At 45.2% G+C, this 20,661-nt stretch overlaps 1 protein-coding gene across 7 annotated transcripts in view; it reads right to left on the bottom strand.

Annotated features, from left to right (window-relative positions):
• The window catches only part of elavl4 (ELAV like neuron-specific RNA binding protein 4), a 70,868-nt gene that overhangs the window by 21,425 nt on the left and 28,782 nt on the right, over positions 1–20,661 (bottom strand). For all 7 annotated transcript variants that reach the window (XM_029429319.1, XM_029429322.1, XM_029429321.1 and 4 more), the window contains 3 exons: positions 17,732–17,978; positions 6,205–6,308; positions 2,731–2,884 (listed from right to left, as the gene is read on the bottom strand). In XM_029429319.1, the coding sequence (XP_029285179.1) occupies positions 2,731–2,884; positions 6,205–6,308; positions 17,732–17,978 (505 nt within the window). The remainder of the gene's footprint in view (positions 1–2,730; positions 2,885–6,204; positions 6,309–17,731; positions 17,979–20,661) is intronic.

The raw sequence follows: 20,661 nt of genomic DNA, 5'->3' as shown, positions 1-20,661 counted from the left end.
TGAGTCACTGATGACCTTCGACACCACGTGATGATGTCATAACAACATACAATATGTCCCTTTAAAACTTTAAATAATGTGGACCAAAAATACAAGTATGAACCTGAACATTAGCATAATATATCTCCTTTTAGACATCCTCAGGTTGACAACCTGGATGGTGCACACACCACAAATCAGTCTGACACAAATCTGTCAGCGTCTTCCTCTTTCTGTATCTTTCTCTAGCTCTCCTGTATTTAAATGTTTGGGCATTCACAGGGGACCTTTACTGCCTACTTCTCTCTTAATAGCAGTGAGTGTGTGGGTGTGTGTGTGTGTATGTCTCGTGTGCCTGTACAGTAACTGAGAGAAGAAAAAGATGAGTCAATGATGTCGGCACACTACTCTCAAGGCCGTTCTAAAGTCCTCTGTTTTTAATCACCAGCAACTCTTAACATCTAATTGATCATTAACATTTCTCCTGCTGATCCTCAACCCTCTGGGGACACCAGAACATGTCTTAATATTAGTCTGTGTGTGTGTGTGTGTGTGTGTGTGTGTGTGTGTGTGTGTGTGTGTGTGTGTGTGTGTGTGTGTGTGTGTGTGTGTGTGTGTGTGTGTGTGTACTGACCAGTGACAAATCCACCGTCGACATGCTGCAAGAGGAAAGCTGTGTGTCTGGTATTGATAGCTGTAACAATAGCACTATTCACTGGCACCAACAGATGGAAGAATGTGGGTTTGGTGTGTAAGAAAGATTAATTCAGTTTATTCAGAAGCCATATTGTATTTTTTTTAAACTTGTTTCAAAACTAATGCATGATATTTTTTACATTTGTTTCGAAAAACCCTTTGCAAATGTGTAAGTGGTCATTTTAGTCTTTATTCTGTTAGCGCTAGTCGTGCAGAATTTGTCATTGTAAATATATTTCATTTCGCTGTTCATATCAGAGTTTGACCTGCCAATGTTCTAATCCAAATCCAGGTTTAGTGTCGGCTTTAAATCCCAGAAAAACTGTGTAAAACTCCGTTATTCTTCTCAATTGAGCATTTTCTTTTTGATCTGTGCGCTCATATTATCCCCAAAGGTGGACGTGAGCGGCTGCAGCACTTTATCTGGACACGATCGTGAGAACAATCCTCTTTAAATCTGACCTTGTGCCTGTCAAGAATGACCACAATGAATTATTCAGTCTCTTTGTGAACCCAACCTACAGTGAATTCATCAAATCCTTTGCCTTTCTGTTAGCAGCAGCACCTGTGTTGAGGATCTGTTTTATTCATGGCATGTGTCCTGAGCTGTGCACGTAGGTGAACACATATGTTTCCTGTGGCCTCGCTGTGAGTTGCGTGACTGTGTTTCTTTGTAGGGAGTCCCCTGGGTCTTAGCAGCAGGGTGGTTTGTAAAGACAGATCCGCAGGAGATGTGCCCACCTCATCTACGTGTGTGTTGATGAAAGTAGAAATAGCCTTATCTCCCCCGCCACACCTTTCCCTTCCGCTGCACCCCCTCCATAGCTCTCCCTCCGCTTCCTCCCTCTTCTCATTTCCTCTCCTTCCCAAGTCTCTGCTCATCTCGGCGCTGCCACTTGCTTTCCTTTCCATTTTCTCTGACTCCTTCCCCCCCCCCCCCATCTCCTTTTTCTCCTCTCCTTTGTTTTCCTTCTCCTCTCTCCTCCGCTCACTGTGTACAGACAGGCGTGCACTTCACCGCCAGCAGTGATTTATTCTGCTTAGGCAAATGAGTGTGGCTTACAGCATGCTGCTCTCCTTTCTGCTTCATCAGTACACATTGCACATAACACTGGAGCAGGTTGCAGCCTGTAGGCACACACACAACCCCTGAAATGGATCTAAGAGACACGCTGGAGGGGGTTCTTCTGCAACACAATGGACTGATGTGATTCATTCCTGTGTTTTGGATGTAGTGGAATGTGTAATTGAGCATGTATATTGTGTAGCTCGTGTCTCTCGTGTAAATCACTGTTTTTAGGACCGCGCCCCAGCTGGTGCCTGTCGAGGTCACACACTCACACACTCACTCACTTAACGGACAATAGTTGGGCAGCAGGGTTGTTCAAGTACGTCCGCCTTCCTTCACTTCATGCCTATGTCTTCACACACACACAGTCACACAGTCCTTTGGTCATTTACTTCCACGACTTTAAGGCAGGTGAATAAACAAAACATTTAAATATTTTACAGTTTCTGCAGAGACATGAGTCAATTCCAGCTGCCATCTTTGTTTGGCTGAAGAAAATATGTTGCCAGCGCTGCACGATATTGGAAAAACGGATATTGCGATATTTCTTGAGGTGTTTTCACCGTACCTAATATTGGGCAACATCATCCTTTCTGTAGCTTTGTGTTTTGCGTTTCTTTTTTCAAACCAAATATTCCTTCTCTGCGTTTTTTTTTTCTGTTCTTTGCTCATTTCCAGGTTGTGCTGGTCGAGTAGCAGCATCTGCTTTGGTTGTTTGATAAGTGCGTCGTGTTTGTTGCACATGCACACTCAGTGATGTCGAAGCTGAAACTATGTATTGTGAACACCTGCTATTTGAGCAACAGGTAAAAAGAACCATCTGTATCGTGCAGCACAGGATATTTCTTGTTTTTAGATGTGCATAAGAATATTTATCCCTCTAAAAAAGCAGTTGACGTTTGAGAAAGTGATGGCGTAAGAGGCACAAAGTGTGTGTGCGTGTGTGTGAATGTGTTAAGAGAAAAGAGGTGCTGCCCCATGAATACCTGTGACCTGGTCGACGAGGATGCGGGACGTGATGATGCGTCCGTACTGGGAGAAGAGCTGCTCCAGCTCCTTCTGAGTCATAGTCTTAGGCAGGCCGCTCACATACAGGTTGGCATCACGGATGGAGGCTGAGCTGGGTCGTGCATATGACACCTGTGGGACAACAAACAGTCTTAGAGCTTGTATACATCAATTAAAGCTTCAGTTCTGCATTGCTCATTCACATCCTGGGGCGGGGGGGGTTTAAATCTAAACGAGACTAAAGCGAGAGAGGTACGCTCAGAAGTGTGCGTGTGTTTTAGAAGGGGGTGCGGGTCATTGGATCCACAGGGAGGGAAATGTGACTTTTCTTTAGCACACCTTGCTGTGGGGATTACTGTTGTCAGGAAAAGATTTAGCAGCTTAGAACACTTTCCGTTTGATGGGGGGGAGGCAGAGGAAACTTTGTTCCCTTGAGTAGAAACTGCAAGTGTTTTACGGTAGCCTGGGGAACAGGATTAATAGTATTAGGACCCTTCAGTCAACCTATTGATTCCACTATATTCAGTTAAATGTGAATGAATATAGAAAAGGTAAGAGTTCATATGTTCTGTTTGCAGATGTTGTCCAATTTAATTAACACGCAAACAATGAACTCAATAGTACGGCTTTAACATTTGGCCCAAGTGCCATTTAGTCTTGTGAATCCTGCAGAGTGGATTTCACAGTTGACTTTTATTCAGCAGGTATACAGTATGAGTAAAGCCTTTGACATGCTCTCTCTTGCAGAGCATCTATCCTGCATTTCTCAAAGATAGTACAGACAAACACACACATGCACACACAATCCATTACAGTCTTGCACATTGCAACACTCTCCTGGACAGACGTCTCACAGAGGGAGTACAAAGACTTCGCACTCACCAACTCAATATCGCTCATTGTCTCTTCTCCTCCTCATTTCCACACATTTACAGAAACACTTCTCCCTGTGCACATGTCCTTAAACATGCACACGGCTTTCAACGCTCGTCATTAACATTCTTCTACCTGCAGTATATTGCGCATGAATATCATCTGTAATGGTGCAAACGGTGAGGACTGAATAACTGGTTGTGCTGTGCGGCTTCACAGTAGCAGCTCTCTCTGAGTGAACTTTCACTTGTCAAACGTGTCCATGACATCCTCATGTGTCGACCCGATTTTGCTCTTGTGAAAGTTGCGTAAATCCCACTACTACTGCTGCTGCTGCTGCTGCTGCTGCTGCTGCGGGCCGGAGCAGCTTCCCCCTGCAGTACTTTCATTACCTCTGACATGTGGAGACATAAACCATCAAATAAGGTTAAAGTCAGGCAAATATGGTGGCGATGCAGTCGTGTCCTTGAGCAACAGCATGGAAATCCTGCTGAACTCTAATTGGGGGAGAGAATGGGATTGGGAACAGCTGGCTTTCCCCGTGTCTCACTTTTCTTTCACACGTCTTCTCTCTTTGGCCTCTCTGCTCGGCTCCTCTGTCTTCTTCTTCCTCTCTGCATCTCTCTCCTTCGCTGCCTGGATCTTTTCCTTCTGCTTCCTTCCTGCACGCCGCCTCACTAAACCTTTCTCTCTCTTCCAGATTCTGCCTCTTTTTGCTCCTCTTTTCTTCTCTGTGCAGCTCTCCCTCATTTTCTCTCCTTGTCAGCCAACTCCAGATGTCTAATCCATCAACACCTCCTCAAGCTGTGAGCGGTATTGTGTTCAAGTGTGCTGTGCTGCGCGCGCGTGTGTGTGTGTGTGCGTGCGGGCAAGTTCGGAAAAGTGTGTGAGATTATGTGCATGCACGTCACTGTGAGCTCTTCTCACCTTTGGCATGCTGCTTCCCCTCACACCTCAGCAGGAGAGCAGCCATCGCTGACACAATCTAAGGTGTCATGGTGGAGGAAACCGCAGCAGCGAAACCAACTCAGAAACACTCCAGAGACACACTTCGCCCGCGAGCATTTGAATCTCTGGGCCAAGCGTTTCCTCACAAGTGTAGTGGCAGAGAGTGGGAAGGGTGTGACATGAAAGAGCGGCAAACTTAATTTTAGAATTACCGCGCTGCGTTTTTTAAATTTACCTTGTAGAAACCTTTAGGGTGTTTCAGTCTGTTGTGGAGAGAGAAAGCGAGGAATGAGGGTAGTGGGAGAGAGGAAATGAAGTGTGAAAGAGCGATCGCGCCAGACAGAGATGCAGAGTTGTCGTGTGTCATTACGGAGACCGGCTTTTATTTCTTATTTCTGGAGGCAACCTCTTGTGTCATGAGAGTGCGACAGTGGAAATCTGTGAACTGCTACACTCAATAAAGACCTCATAAATCCCACGCTGCGGGAATGACCTTCAACTCGTTCTACTCCTTTATATTGAAAGCCACGTTTACTTAAGTCTCAATGTTGCTAATATTATTAAAACATCATTATTTGATGTGGATGTCCAATCAGTGTTGATGGTGAATGTAGGCAATTAAAGCTAAATTAAGTGCAATATTGATTGAGAAAGTTGAGTCTTCCTTGCAGAGATGTGCCTAAATGTACCAGCATGCATTGCGCACAAGCTCCTGACACATCCAGCTGCATATCCTCGATCTCCTGATCAACGCTGATTGGATATCCACATAAAAGGTGGCGAATTTCCCTTTTAAGCGCAGTGATCATGCGATGCCGATGTGTGTGCTGACACAGACGCAAGCCGACACGTGTGAGCTCCGCTTTAAATGGCAATGACATGTGCATAGAGACAACACACACTAATAGAGACACAGATCCCACCTCAAACAACAACCCCAAATGCACACACGTGCAGAAAACACACACTCCACACACACATTTTACACCCGTCTTTTTTTGTGTGCCGTAAATCAGACAAGAGCGCGCTGATGCTGCGCTGAACCAAGGCCGGTGCCAGGCAGCGTACATTGTCTGGGGAATAGAGGGATTCACAACTACAGGATAATCCTATCCTATTAGATTAGATTAGATTACAGATGACAGAAAGTGAGAAACCGGGGATTACCACAGAGCAACAGATTACGGCCCAGTTTAAAAGCAACGACATGTCGGCAGCCGCAGGAGGGACGACGGTGGAGAGACGATGTGTTGAGGGGCAGCACAGCGTTGGCATTAAGCGATCACCTGATCATTACATTAGTCGTGCTGTTAAAATGCAATAACGTGGCGCTCAATTACTTTTGGGAAACATGCGATGCTTGATGTGTCACTCACAGATATATGAGCATATATTAATATATATATATCATTTCACCTTTTACATTTTGACATTTAGACACTAATTAGCATATAAACCAGAGTCACAAGCTTCTTAGTGTGCCTCTTTGATTTAGATGGTCTTTCCATGAAAGCAGCCTTATAATGTAAGTTTAGAATAACTAATCTAATATGCAGGAATGCAAGACTTTGTATTTGTAAAGGAAACAAGCACGGTGTGTTATAACCCGACTTGTACGTGGTGTCAGTTACCTTGATCGTTTTGGTCTGAAGTCTGAGTCCATTTAGCGTGTTGATGGCTTTCTCTGCGTCCTTTGGATCGATGTAGTTGACGAAGCCGTAGCCCAGACTCTGTCCTGAAGAGACAGAAGGAGGGAAAGAATTGAACATGTTTCAATTAGTTTGTTGTGCAATTTGCTCGCTGACAGCAAGAAAACATCATCATTCATACTTAAAGATTTGAGGGGGAGTCGCAGACACCCCTCGTTACTAGAAGGGAGACACACTCTGCAGGTTTACACTTGTAATGTGGAATATTTCTCTCTTCCACACGTGGCATCTTGACCAGAGTTTGATGCTTTTACACCTCCTGAAACTGAAACATTACCGCGCCCTTGTCTTGCATATGACGCATCTTCTTCTCACCAGGGACTCCTGCCCGGAGCGCCAAGAGTCTTGGTGTGACTTTTGTCAACCGTGTGTCGAGTGAAGCATCGCTCTGTGACCACAGCGCTGCAGATTTCTACTGACACCACAACATGTGATGCATGAGAGCTCTGTGAACTCTTCCTCATCCACATTTCTGCTACGACCACTATCGCACAGCTCCTCCCCTTTTAATTCAGATATAGTGTAGATATTTTTCATATTTTATATATTTATATTTCTTGCACACACTTTTTATTTTTATAAAAGTTTTCTTTTTTAATAATATTTGCTCTTATTTCTTTGTATTTCTCCTACTGTGTTTATCCATTTAATGCTTAAAAAGATCATCAAATTAAATAAAAATAAAACATCTTAATCTTATTGAATAGACGAAGTGTGTGTCAACTTTGATCCTTGCACGCCTTATTATTGCTTGTTATATTGGTGATCTCATGCACTTATTTTCAGCTACACAAGGCAGAAGTGTCAACGACTGAATGCCATAAATTCGACTTATATTCTCCTTGAATTAGCCGGCAGCGAATAAGTATCACAGTACGTACAAACAACATATTTGTTACTGTCTTTGCAGCTGTAGAAAGAGAGAGAGAGAGAAAACACACCACCCCCATTTCCCTCTGAGCTCAAAGTGTCTTAGATAGCAGACTCCCTTTGAGTGTGAAGCAGGCCTGACATCTCCCAGTGTTTCCCCGACAGATCAAGCCTTTCAACGGGCGTAGGACTTTAAGCGGACGCCTCCAGCCATCAGGGCCTTCAGTCGGCTACTTTTCAACAAACAGCCCCCGTCCGCTAACGCCACACACAAGTACAAAGAGAATCCCAGTCAGTTTAAGAGGAGCGGCGTGCACATATTCACGCTAATGGGAACAGACAGCGGTTAGTCAGAGACAAAGTGAATCACAAAATATGGAGCATGGCTGTTTCACAAAATAAATACATTTGGGCTATGGATACCACCGCGCAGAACAGCTCAGCAGCGAGCAGTGGAAAGGCCAGGAGGGACTTGTAGTCCAAACATCAAACAGCTGATGATTTTCTCTTCTCCTCTGGATTAACTGTGGATTATCAGACGCTCTCTATTGTTAATTAAAAACCTGCCATCCTGGAGAGACTACTGCTATTTTTAACTAACCCTCCTCTCCTCCCTCTCCTCGCTCTCCTCCTCCTCTCTGACTCTCAGCTGACATCAGGTGTTAACTTTGGCACTTTAAATATAACTCACAAGATCATTCTTTGTGGCTTCTCTCCTTTTATTAAATAGTGTACACACAACAGAGCCCATGAATAATGAAGAGAAAGAACATGTGGCAAAAATAAATAAATAAAATCAGTGGAATTAGATGTAGATTTATCTTGCCAGTAAGCCGAGATGGGCAATAAGCGGTATTCTAAATTACCCAGTAGTGTTCAGTAGCTGATGAATTAAACATTTCCCTAAATAAATGTGTTATATAGCAAATATTTCAAACTGTAGGTGCATGTATTCATTTACGCCGACGGTTTAAATTCCAGATGGGTGCAACAGCTGAGAGCCTGCTGATTGTAACGCTGCTCTTCGGCGTCCGCCATCTCTCCTACCCTCGCCTCCCACTTTCCCATCACCTCTCTCACCCCGCTCCCTCATCTTCAACAAGAAATGTGAGGTTCGACAAGCGCAGCTACCAGAGGGTTCGCTGACAATGAAGTGTGCTGGCGAAGAGCACTCGTGCAGGGCAATCGAGATGGGCTGGCTGGTGCTTAATGGTACCGAGACACTTAGCACTCATGGAGCAGTCCAGGCAGCCAAATGGGGCCAAACTGGCAGCTATGGACGCTGCTGCTGTGTGACGGGGAGGCGACCTCCCTGTAGGTCAAGTGTCCATATGTGTGTGTGCAAGTTAGTATGTAAGTGTGGGCGCACACACACACATACACACACACACACGTGTGAGTCAGGATTACGGTCTTGCAATACTTTGATTTGGGGCATGATGAATGTGGAATTCAGCAGCTGCTATATGTAAACGATGTACGTTTGTGTGTATGCAGTCTCATTGAGTGTGTATGTTGTATGCATGGGGAGCTTAGGCTGCTGTTGGCAAATCTGCCCACCCCCTTCTTCACTCCCTCTCTGGCAGGGCTGAGGGCCTCCAGGCTGGTGGAAAGAGGGAGTGGGAGCGAGGCTCGCTGGCTGGCAACAGTCCCCAGGTGAGCGGGGAGAAGAGGGGAGACATCTGCCTGCGGCATCAGGAAAGCTCCGGGTGGGGATTCCTCCAACCATTTTCAGCCTGCTACGCCGCAGCTAACAGCAGGGAGCCACCGGCAGACTGCCTGGAATCCGAAAGAGGGGTGGGAGACGCCAACGCACCTCACAGATGTACACACACGTGCAAGTAAACATGTAATCACTCAATCGCACAAACAAACCCAAGCAACCCAAGTCCTCGCAGTAGGACAGTGAGGCGAACCACTGAATGCATCATTGTTGGCGTGTGGAGGGCGGTGTTGTAGTTCCTAAAGTGTTCAATGCCAACACTAAAAAGATGAACATGCATGAGCGATCGTAAAGATGCGAGTGCTACTGTAGTCTGTGCGTAACCTACAGTACGCGTGCAGAGCCAGCAGGCGGTGTGGTTGGCTTCAGCTTGTCACAACACCTCCACCTCAGTACTCCCCAGCAGGACGAGCCCTGCATGCTGCCGGCGTTTGGATCACACCATCACAGTGCCTCTCTGAAAACACCGGCGTTAAGCACAGTTTAGATGGTGTTTAAAATGGCTCAGTATCATTTGACCTAGCATGATGTCTTGTTGGAACGCAGGGAGACGGCCGGCTCAGGCTGCACCGCATCAACACCAGACACAATGTATCACCATACAGTCAGGACGCGGCAGAACGGGACGTCGCTTAAGCTGTTTTTCACACATCTTACCTTTCACAATAAAAGCCCTAGACATGTTTTGCAGGTGAGTATTTCAGGAATCAACAGGAAAAGACAGAAAAGTCTGAAAACGGACGTTTTGTACAGACAGAAAAACATCTACTGGTATTTTATAATTGAAAAGTAACTTGAGGAAATACTGCATATGAGGTCATATAGAGAAGCTATTAAAACAGGATGATAAATAGCCTCTAATGGGGTTCTAGCTAACAGAAAAACCTGCCTTGTGCTGATCAATTAGCTTAATGGATACATTAACTTATATACTTTAATTGTCACTTAAAAACAAGAACTCAAATGATGCATTGCTCTTCGTGATGGCCTTTTAATGAGGTTAGATATTCATTTGCCTTTGATTCATCAGCTGCTTACAGTGCCGGTTGTGGAGATTCTACAACAGTTGTAGTGACTTGAGAAAATGCTCGGCAGCAATAAATGGAGGCTTCTTAATAAAAAATTATGTAAATGTGAAAGAAATGGTGTAATAGAATTTCCCCAAATGGGATTTCTGTGATAAATCTAGTGTTTGTAAATGACTTGATACTGTATGGATGAAGTGCGTGCAGAGATGTGTCATTACTAGAGGAGGTTCCTCTGATAAATGTGTTTCATGTTCTTTACACGATCACAGGAAAAGTGAAAGATTAAAGAATATTATTGGAGAAGAACTGTCTTTAACCTGATTGATTTCATAAAACTTAACAAGCGGGGGGTTTGTTTATGAAGCGGGCTTTAATAATCTGGACTCGCAGAGACGTCTGTGTTTGAAACGTTAAAAGGTCAATAAAGAAAAAGTACCAAGAATGTGTAGCAAAGGGAGTAAACCAGCTGAAGGGCCACAGGGGCCCATTGTGGATCTCATGCTCTCAAAATGTGGCTCTGATAGTTTAAAACATTTACAAGAACGGTGATGAATGTGGTTTCCCGGCAGGAGGGTCGTTCAGTACGACACAGGTGCGGAAACTAGGCACTATTTTACATCAACACTGTGATTATACTGTAGATGCTCTTATTCTGTCAAACTTTGTACTCATTTTTATGCTGTGAATCACTTTGGGCTGCAATTCCTGTATGAAAGGTGCTATACAAATAAAGATTATTATTATTATTATTATTATTGCTAAGCCTGTCCTGCACTAAAGAAATGATTAGTTCATCCACACTACTAACTGATCCAGAGGGTCCAGTCGAAGGGAAACATGTGGAGTTGTTGTTATTTATATGTTATTATGCTGTGATGTTACTGGATCCGGCCCACTTGAGATTAAATTGTGCTGCATGTGGCCCCTGAACTAACATGAGTCTGACCCCCCTGATCTAATCTGTTACTTGATTGACTCGACTGAGTTAAGAACAATGCAAAAGCACACGTTTAAATCTTGTGTTTACCAGAGATGTGCTCTTGGAAATAAATCCTTAAGCATGAAAAAAGCAAAATGACTAAATAAATCCTGGTCCTAGTTGACATTACATACTGTTTTGTGGTTTTACTAAGCCATTATTTGTTTATAATGGCGCAGCAGGTTGCTCAATGTGCGAGATGAGAAAATGAGTGTACTGGCCTCGTAATTCCTGTCCACCTTCCGTGCACACACGTGTACCAGAGCATGCACGTGAAAGAGCAAACAACATACCTATGCAACATGACATATAGGTGCCTAAACAAGCAGAATAGATGTATCCATGACTACACTGCAGCGCTCGGGCATAACAATCAAGTTTAACATATTCATGTACGACACTGTGAGCTGCGCGGAGTAACAGACTCCAGTTGCATATTGCCCGTCATTATTTTCTGCCTTTTTTGTTATATTATGTGACTAAGAGCTCTGTACCGCAGACATGAAAGCATCTTCATCTGCTGCTATCACCAGGCACGGCTCACACAACGCACTATGGACTCTTTGATCTGGAGTGGTAGACGCCAAATGAAACACAGAGCTGCCGGAACCTTCTCTTTCCCCCGTGCACCTTCCTGCAATTTATTGTTCGTGCAACTGTTCTCTGAAAGTGTGTAGCTTTTAATCCAAAAAGTTCATTTGAACCGTCGCTGACACTGTTGTCAAAACAGTTTGAATGTTTTACTTCTGCAACTGGTTCTACGACTGCCAACATGTTCAAATGATATTCTCAAGTGTCGGTGCAGGTTATGTATTTCCATAAAAATGGAATTACATTCATTTGCAATCTAACTAAATATATTATCTGTGTAAAGGGACGTTGTTCCCACAGTCCCACACCCTGACAGAGTGTAGTCTGTCATTCAGAAGTCATGGAGTGAGGGGGAGCTGCAGCTCATCAGCCGGTGACGCTAACACACCTTGAGGGGAGCGTCCCTCCTCCCCACAAAGAGGCAAATCTGTTCGGTCAGTCTTGAATTTAGCGACATTATGAAGATGAAGCTGAGGAACAAAAAAAACGCTTCCTTTCCTCTGATGCTTTGCCCCTTGCTGCCGCAGCGACTTGAGCCAGTGCTGTCTTTTGATGGGACATTTGAAAAGGTGCCCTGTCACCAGCTTCACGTCAGAATCCACTTCACTTACCTTAAAAAAGGGTCAACTCCAGAACAAATGGGAGTTGAGTGAGTTTGCAAAAAGAGAAGAAAAGACTACAGTGCCTCGAACACTAGCAGTACAGTTGGAGCATCTCGTGTGGCATGTATTGAGCCAGTTTAAATAACGAAATTCATACACAGAGCCGCGTCCCCCGCACACATGCATCTACTGTAGATCCCTCTCCCACTCACTCATTCAACACATCTTTCCCTCCTGGGTTGCCAAGGTAGCAGCCACTGTTGCAATGAGGAGGCTCCCACTCTCAGTTCCCAAGGCCCTGCTTCCACCAACACACACACACACACACACACACACACACACACACACACACAGAGGCACACGCTTGCCCACGTAGAAGCTCAGGGACAAACACACATACACATGAATACCACCCCCTCGTGGTGGCTCCCTGAGCCTTGGGGCCAGTGGACTGCAGCCTGCAGTGTGTGGGCTGCTTGGCTGGCTGTGCTGCTGAGAAATGGAAGGCAAGCTGACAGACAGAGAAGCCCATTTAAGTCTTGGATAACCCCCCGTTACGTCAGAAGCCTGCTCTGCAGCACCTGCTCGGACTCCCTCTGAGAGCGCAGAGTGTGCAGGCCCATGAGCCCTCAGCCGTCCACCTCCCAGCTCACATGCTGGGGGGACAATGGGACTGTCTGGCTCTGTCCTGCACAGGTACAGCGCGCTCAGAGTGGACGGTCGGAGGGCGAGGAACCAGCCTTGAAGCACATTCAGCCTCTGGATGTGAGGCTGAAGCAGGGGACAGTCACAACCTCTGTGCTCCACGTAAAGGGCACTCGGAGTGGAATGAGAGGGGACAGAGGCAGTCTGAAGTGAGGGTCACAGGAGGAGCCGAGCAAGCTCTCAGGGCGTCCCATTCTGGGTCGAAAGCAGAGGGAGGAGGGGGGGGGGGGGGGGGGGGGTGCTAAGAGGAGACGGTACATGCTTTGGACCTGGGACTCTGAAACTTTAATGTGCCTGTCGCTTGTGTCTGCACTTCCCAACCTGGCAGCTATCTTAATACCTGGCTTTGGAGATGTCAAATCCTTTCTCCATCTCTTTCCCTGTCAGCTTTGTTCACACTATCTCCAGCCTTCAGACCATTTCAGGTTGAGATAAATGCAGCCCGAATGTGAGATATGAACGCTGCAGCAGGATTTCAGTCAGGATGTAATGGTGTGTCACCATACAGAACAGCATTTGTGTCGTTTTAGATGTTGTGGAAGGTGTAAATCGGTCTGCTCGTAAAACAAACTGAGTTATAATAACACGTTTTGTTCCCATCACTCTAGTAATGATGTGAAAACAGCTCGGCTTGGAATCTGAGGTACAAAGAGAATCCGCTTTGCTCCTGAGCGTGTTGTCAATGTATATTTCAGTAGCAACAAAGACATGTGGTTAAACTGAGGTTCAGTTCCCCGTTAGACAGACAGACTGTGTGCAGGCGCTAAGCTCCACCCGTCTGTCCTTGCAGATCAGGGTTAGATGTGTATTTTATGTTTGCAATACTTGCGGGTGCACTTGATGTTCCGTAACAGAAATGAAACGGCGATGAAACTAATGGAAGTTTGCCGCCTGAACCACAGGCGTGTGCGTGCAAAGCAAGCCAGATTCAGCAAACCTGAGATGTTTTTTGCACCTACAGTATGAGAATGAGGTGTACCCGTCCTTACGTAAGATTCAGGTTTGCAGCAGGTATGCACCGTGGTACTGAAGCTGCTGTCTGTCAGAGGTGCTCTGGCTCGAGCTGACATCACAGTCCATCTATTTTTCATAGCCAACATCTGCTTGGCTTGCTACATTGTCACTATGATTTGCATCAGTCCCCCAGATTCCATGTATAAAACCAACACATGGAAGATGACTTGTGTCGTGTGCACCAAAGGCTTCAGTCAGTTTGCTTTGTGATGTCTTTACAGGGAGTTATTGAATCTAACACAAACAGAAAAGGTGAGCGGAGCTGCTGAAAGCTGGCAATAAGCAACGAGTACGAGAGGAGCAGACTAACGTAGGATAAGTAAAGCATCCTGTGTATCGCTGCAGAGTAAAGCTTCTGAGCTGTTGGCTACTGTAATTATCAGCACAACAATGAGAATCTAAAAAATGGTTGTCAATGAAAATATGCAATCAATTCTTGTTTCAGCATGAAAAGCAATTTCCTTCCCGTCCTTATGAAAACAAATGCTTTCGTTTCTCCAGCAGAAATGCAGCTGATGCAGAAAAATGATGGGAAAAGAAATGACTTACTGACAAGGAACAGTCAACTCCATTTCTTTGTGTGTGTGTGTGTGTGTGTGTGTGTGTGTGTGTGTGTGTGTGTGTGTGTGTGTGTGTGTGTGTGTGTTTTCTTCTCAGTGAGGAGCGGTTGCTTCCACTCACATTGATCTTTTAGACAAGTTGCAGTTTAAATATAAGTTATCCTTCCTTTTTTAAAGAATGAAGAGAGAGTTTGTGCCCTCTGTTGTGCAAACTGTCTCAAAGGCCCTCGACACAAAGCTTCTGCACACGTAGCGTCCTCTCTGCCTGGACTACAGGAGGGCAAATGGAAAAGATACTACAGTACACACTTAATTCAAATAACACATTTTAGGATATCTCCTCTGTAAGAGTATACAGACGGAGGCTTCTGTGCAAGTGTGTGTGGGCTGCAGCGAGGTGCGTGTACACTCGCCTTAAATAAAAGATTAACCTGCATGCCGTGTGTTGAGAGCACCAGGCAGAGAGGTAGTTGTGCAAGCAGGCAGAAAGGCAGGCGGGCGGGCGGGCAGGCAGGCGGGCGGGCGGGCAGGCGTGGAGCAAGACAGACACCCAGAGGTGGCTTCTTTACCGGCTGAAGTCAGCCAGGTTGACAGACGGAGCTGGAGTGTCTACGCCTGCCCGCATCCACCCGAGCCTCACGCCATGCTGCTGTCATTGGAGCTGACAAAAGGAAGGTCTACAGGAAGCTGAGGACCTGTCTGTCTGTCTGTCTGTCTCTCTGTATGTCTGTCTGTCTGTCTGTCTGTCCGCCTGTCTGTCTGCCTGTCTGTCTGTCTCTCTGTCTGCCTGTCTCTCTGTCTGTCTGTCTGTCTGTCTCTCTGCCTGTCTGTCTGTCTGTCTGTCTGTCTGCCTGCCTGCCTGCCTGCCTGTCTGTCTGTCTGTCTGTCTGTCTGTCTGTCTGCCTGCCTGCCTGTCTCTCCTACCTCATGAGAGCCTCGTGTGTTCACACCTTATCAGGAAACACTCGCAGGTCAGTTGAGCTGCAAACGCTGACATTGTGAGGCGTCAGCACAAAGTGACGAGAGGCTGAAGTAACATTTGTCTGCATTTCAAATCCCAACACTAAAGTAATATAGTTATAGTTATAGTGTTATAGTGTTATAGTGTTATAGTGTTATAGTAATACACATAGTGAAATGTGCACGTGCACCCGAAGAGCTTGAATGAACGCTTCAATCTTGTAATAATAGAATATTAAAACTATTATCCAAGTATCTATATTCTTTAGTAAGTTAAATGTATTTACATTCTTTGTTCTCTACTCTCACACTCCTCATACTCTTCACACAGAATAGGAAGGCCTTAATATTCCCATTAATATTAATAATGTGGAGCTACAAAGCACTCTAACTATCCTCCAGACTTTCTGGAGTTTCCTGCTGACGTTTCAACATCGTGGAAAATATCTGAACTCACTCCGACACAAATGAGCTATTTTTAAAGTAGAAGTTGATCTTTACTACGACGATGTGTAGATGTTTGTGATAAAAGATTAGTTGTCAACTATTAAATTAATCGGCAACTATTTTAGAGAAAAGAGTCAAATTTCTTTGATTCCAGCTTCTTAAATGTGTAACATTCCCCGTTTCCTTCCTCCTCTATGCCAGTGAACTGATCATCTTTGAGTTGTGGACAAAAGGAAACATTAGAGGAACACTGATTGACATTTTCCGCCGTTTTCTAAAATGTTATAAACCAAACTAATCGAACGACCGACGGATCAATCGACGATGGAAACGATCGTTATCTGCAGATAGAAGTCGTGTTCTCTTTACTCGTCCCATCATCCGTCTCTTAACCCCTCCTGCTCTCAAACCTGGCTCATTCTGGTAATGATTTGGATGACTGCTAGAGAGTATAAAGCCCCTTGGCACTCCATGGCAGAACAGAGGATCTGTGCTTTGTTAGCCTAAAAGTTTGCACGAGAAAATTGCACCCATGGGAGAGCGAAACAGGCTTACACCACAGGGGAGATGGAGGGAGGGCAGGAGTTATTTATAACTTTTGCGTTGATGCTAAGTCATCAGAGAGACCTTGTAGTGCAGAGCAGAGAAGTTCCCTAAATGGTTTAGAAGTGAGCGAACAAACATTTCTCTCACATTCCCCCGTTTAGGGCCCGAGCAGGTTTACAGCAACTCTGTTCGTTTTAGAACTCCCTCCAAATATCTGCTGGGTTCCTCGCTGCTGCTTCGAAAATCACACTTAAGAGGAAAATGGGGAGGAGAGAGAACCTGCTGATGGTGATGATGATAGCGTGTGGTATCCCGGTGTTATTTCTGTACACACCGTCCTCCATTATCCTGCTTGTATCAGACTCTCAGGCTCCATTTTGTGGCCCATTACAGAGGAAGAGGAAGTCGGCGGTGGTGCTGCAGAACGTGCTTCAAAGAACGAGAGAACGGGAGGAGGCAGGGACGGCCGGGCAAGTGGCCATTTCCTGGTTTAAAATTGTCATCGCTGTTGGCCTTTCAGGTTGTACTTAATCTATTACAGTCAATCTAATTTGGCGATTATGTTTGCGTATATATATCTGTGCATGCGCGTGTTTACTCCCCTCGCCCTGCCTGCTCTCTGAGCATGGCTTGGTGATCTACATCGCCTGCCAGCCTGGTGCTCTTTAATGAGATTATCAGGAGAAGAGTGTCAGTAAGTAGGATCTAAAATGAAAGCCATTATGGAGCATTATCACAGAGCCGCACCACCCCAATCCCCCCCCTCTCCTCCTCCTCCTCCCCTCCTCCCCCGATCCATCTGCTGTACGGCCACCCACACAGCCACTACGCCCAGATTACAGCCATGATTAGCACCGCGAAGTGCTGCTTCATTTAAACACCTCTGGAGAACATGTGGCGCTTTGCAGCATCGCTGACTCACAGCGCTCGAACACACTCAAAGGGAGGAGATGGTTTCTCCTCGTAGAAGACAACACATGAAATCTTTTCAAACTCTTGGACGGGTGGGCTTGTGTTCACTCGTGTGTGTGTGTGTGTGTGCATGGAACACGCAGCGATCAGATTGTGACAGGTTTGTTCGGAGTATTATACTTTAAAACAGGATGCTGTGGTGAGTTCAGGACACTTAAAACAGTCAGAAAAGGGGAGCTCAGTACAGCAGCTCATCCGTTTCTTCTTTCCTCTGTATACGACATTATATCCTAAGTTCTCTTGTTTGAGAATCACATTGTCATTGAAATCCTTTTGACTTCACTTACGTGTGATTTCCATGTTCCCTTGGACTCCCGTGAAGGCTGAGAAACACTTTGAGTGTCTGATATCTTTTCTAAACCCCTTTGGATACACCTCAAATAAAGTTGAACGCTAAGCAGATTATTTCCTCAGTTCATGAGAAGTTGAAAAGACGAGCAGCGATTCTGTACCTGTGATCTTGTCGCGAACCAGCTTGCAGGACTCGATCTCACCGATGCTACCAAACAGGCTGCGGAACTCCTCCTGGGTCATGTTCTGGGGCAGGTAGTTGACGATGAGGTTGGTCTTGCTGTCGTCGTTTGATTGGCCAGTCTGCATGGGCGAGGGGCAGCCGCGGCTGTTGGTGGTCGGCCCGTTGGATGTGTTGCCTCCTCCGCTGGGGCCGTTTGTCACCGGAGCCTCCATGTTACTGATGATCTGGAGGGAAGAGGGCGACGAGGATTAAAGCCAAAGTGCAGGGGAGGAGGAAGGAGAGAGACGGCGTTCTTTAGAAGGCTTCTGTACTGTATTTAGCAAATGTGCAACTCTAACAAAGTGCTTATGTTCCAGATTAATTCTCTAAAAAGCATTAAGTCAAATCAAGAGTCTGGGTGAAAGGGGCTTTTAAAGGCCGACTGTACGTCCAGACATCTGAGAGAGCTTTGCACGTCCAGTACATGCCTCTTACAGGGATTCATGAACAATGACACGTCACAACGTTTCTCTCATTGTTTGTGTACAATGACATCATACTGAATAGTAGGAGGTGACAGACATGCAGAGATGTGTGTGCAAAGCTTTATAGCAATATTACATTTACAGGATTTTAGCACCTGATCCGATTGGTGAAAAACAAATTGCCTGTCGTCTCAACATTTATTAAAACCATTTCTAAACCCTGACATGGAATCACAAACTAAACATGTGCACAGAACATGCCACATCTCTAAACACAAGCGACACCACACACAGAGAGGATAAACAGCTGAATATTCATGAAGACAGTAAGAGGCATCTCTAAATGTTTCTCTGATGACTGCCGGGGGTTTGGGGAGGGAGGGGGGAGAGGCAACAACAGGCCCCAGCCCTCCAGCTACTTCTTCTGACTGCTGATGCTGCTGCTGTGACAGAGGGAGGGTTTGCGTTTTCTTATCAGGTTTTGCAGAGCATCCCGGGATCAAAGTGGAACTGTGAGCTCGCTGTGAGACTTAGAAAACAGTCAAATAAATAAATAAATAAAAAAGGTGAGAAGTGAGAGTCAGAAGTTGGAGTTTGCACTTTCTCTAGCAGAGCACTCTGACACATATTTAATAGAAAGGCTTATTCTGAGCGAACGTTATTCTTCGACAAAAGCAAAGTGTGAAGTGAAATTATTCACACATTTGCATAAAAAACATTTGTTTGATCAAATTAATGGCTTTTGTTGCATATATACGTGAGAGTGTGTGTGTGTGTGTGTGTGTGTGTGTGTGTGTGTGTGTGTGTGTGTGTGTGTTTTGCAAATGGAAAGACTGAAGACGACTACATTTTATCACTGGGCGGGAAGATAAAACAGAACAAAGAAGATGGCCGCAGTGTTACAGACGTGTCGAGAGTCATTCGTGTTCCTGGACTTGGTTTATTGTCTTGTGTCTGCACCCGACATTTAGACGCACATATGATCTGCTCTGGTCTCTTCCCTCTCTGGGTCTATATTTAACCGTCCCGTGCTCGCAGACAGGCTGCTGCTTTTTAGCGAAGGAGAAACGGCACACGAGTCGTATTTCGCTCTATTTCTGGATTATCAAAAGAGTGTGTTCTAATAATATATCTCAAAGCGTAATTTAACTTTTATTTTGCAGATTGTCCAGAAATAGTTTTGGAAAGCATTTTATATCACTTTTATCTACCTGCGTGTAGTGGTGAGCAGGGAGGGGGGGTACATGAACAGCAGATTATTAGCAAACAAATACCACAATAAATACTAAATATCAATAGAATAATAATAATAATAATAATAATAATAATAATAATAATAATAATAATAATAATAATAATAATGCCACCACAGTCAAAAAGAAAGTGTGCAGTTAATTGTTAATTGTTAATGGTATTATAATGGTGTTAATGGATCAGAACTGCTCTATTGTTCTTTATTACTTAAATACCTCTATCTGTAAATACCTGCGCCAACAACAATGTGATTGGATGACATTCAGGAGCTGGAAGCTTCCAAACCATCTCTGGTTGTAGGAAGATCTTTATAAAAAATAAAAATAAAATAAAAAGCTTATTTCTTATTATCTAGTGTTTCTCTTTCCCTCCATCTAAGTGCTTAGGAGCAGCAGCAAAGAAATGTCACTCTTTAATCTGCTCCCATCCTTTCATTTCTCTCTCTCTCACACACACACACACACAGCACACGCACACGCACGCACGCACGCACACACACACACACACACACACACACACACACACACACACACACACACACACACACACACACACACACACAGAGAGAACAATGGCCCGAGCCCACAGCAGAAAACAAACAGACAGGGAGATGTCTAAAAGCTCTCAAGATGAGAGCTGCATGCAAATTGTTCTTTTGACAGTATCCCTTCCTACTCACTCACCACTCTACCACAACAGAGATACAGAGACAGACGGAGAAAGATGGAGGGGGAGAGAGGGAGAGAGGGAGAGAGCGGAGAGGAAGGGGAGAATAGTATCTAGCCATAACAGAGTTGATTGGAGAGGGCCTTATTAAATCTGTTTACATTCCCTGCTGGGTTCCATTCTGTCAGAGAGACTTTCAACTCCATGGGACGTTTTCTGAGGAGTTTTTCCACCAAAATGGCTGCCTCTAATTAACAGGGACCTGCCGAGTCCCAGTGGCCAATTATATCCCTCTCCTTGTCCCTGCCCAACAGCATTTGTGCTGCTCAGCAGTCCACTTCATGTTGGTTGTGAACACTCCGGCTGCCCCTGCTCCCCCGCGGAGCAGCCTAGTGCTGTGGACAGAACTGCACGTCCTGCTGACTTAGTACAACACACAGCGCTTTCAAGACCTCGGCCTCGAGATGCGGCTTCTCCTACTCGCGCGTTGTAATTCTACTCATGCAGGAGGCAGAGCCAGCAC

The sequence above is a fragment of the Cottoperca gobio genome, chromosome 4 (genome assembly GCF_900634415.1).
Source record: "Cottoperca gobio chromosome 4, fCotGob3.1, whole genome shotgun sequence".
Taxonomy (NCBI): Eukaryota; Metazoa; Chordata; class Actinopteri; order Perciformes; family Bovichtidae; genus Cottoperca; species Cottoperca gobio.
Note: the sequence above shows the minus strand (reverse complement) of the source record. Positions and strands in the feature narration are given on the sequence as shown.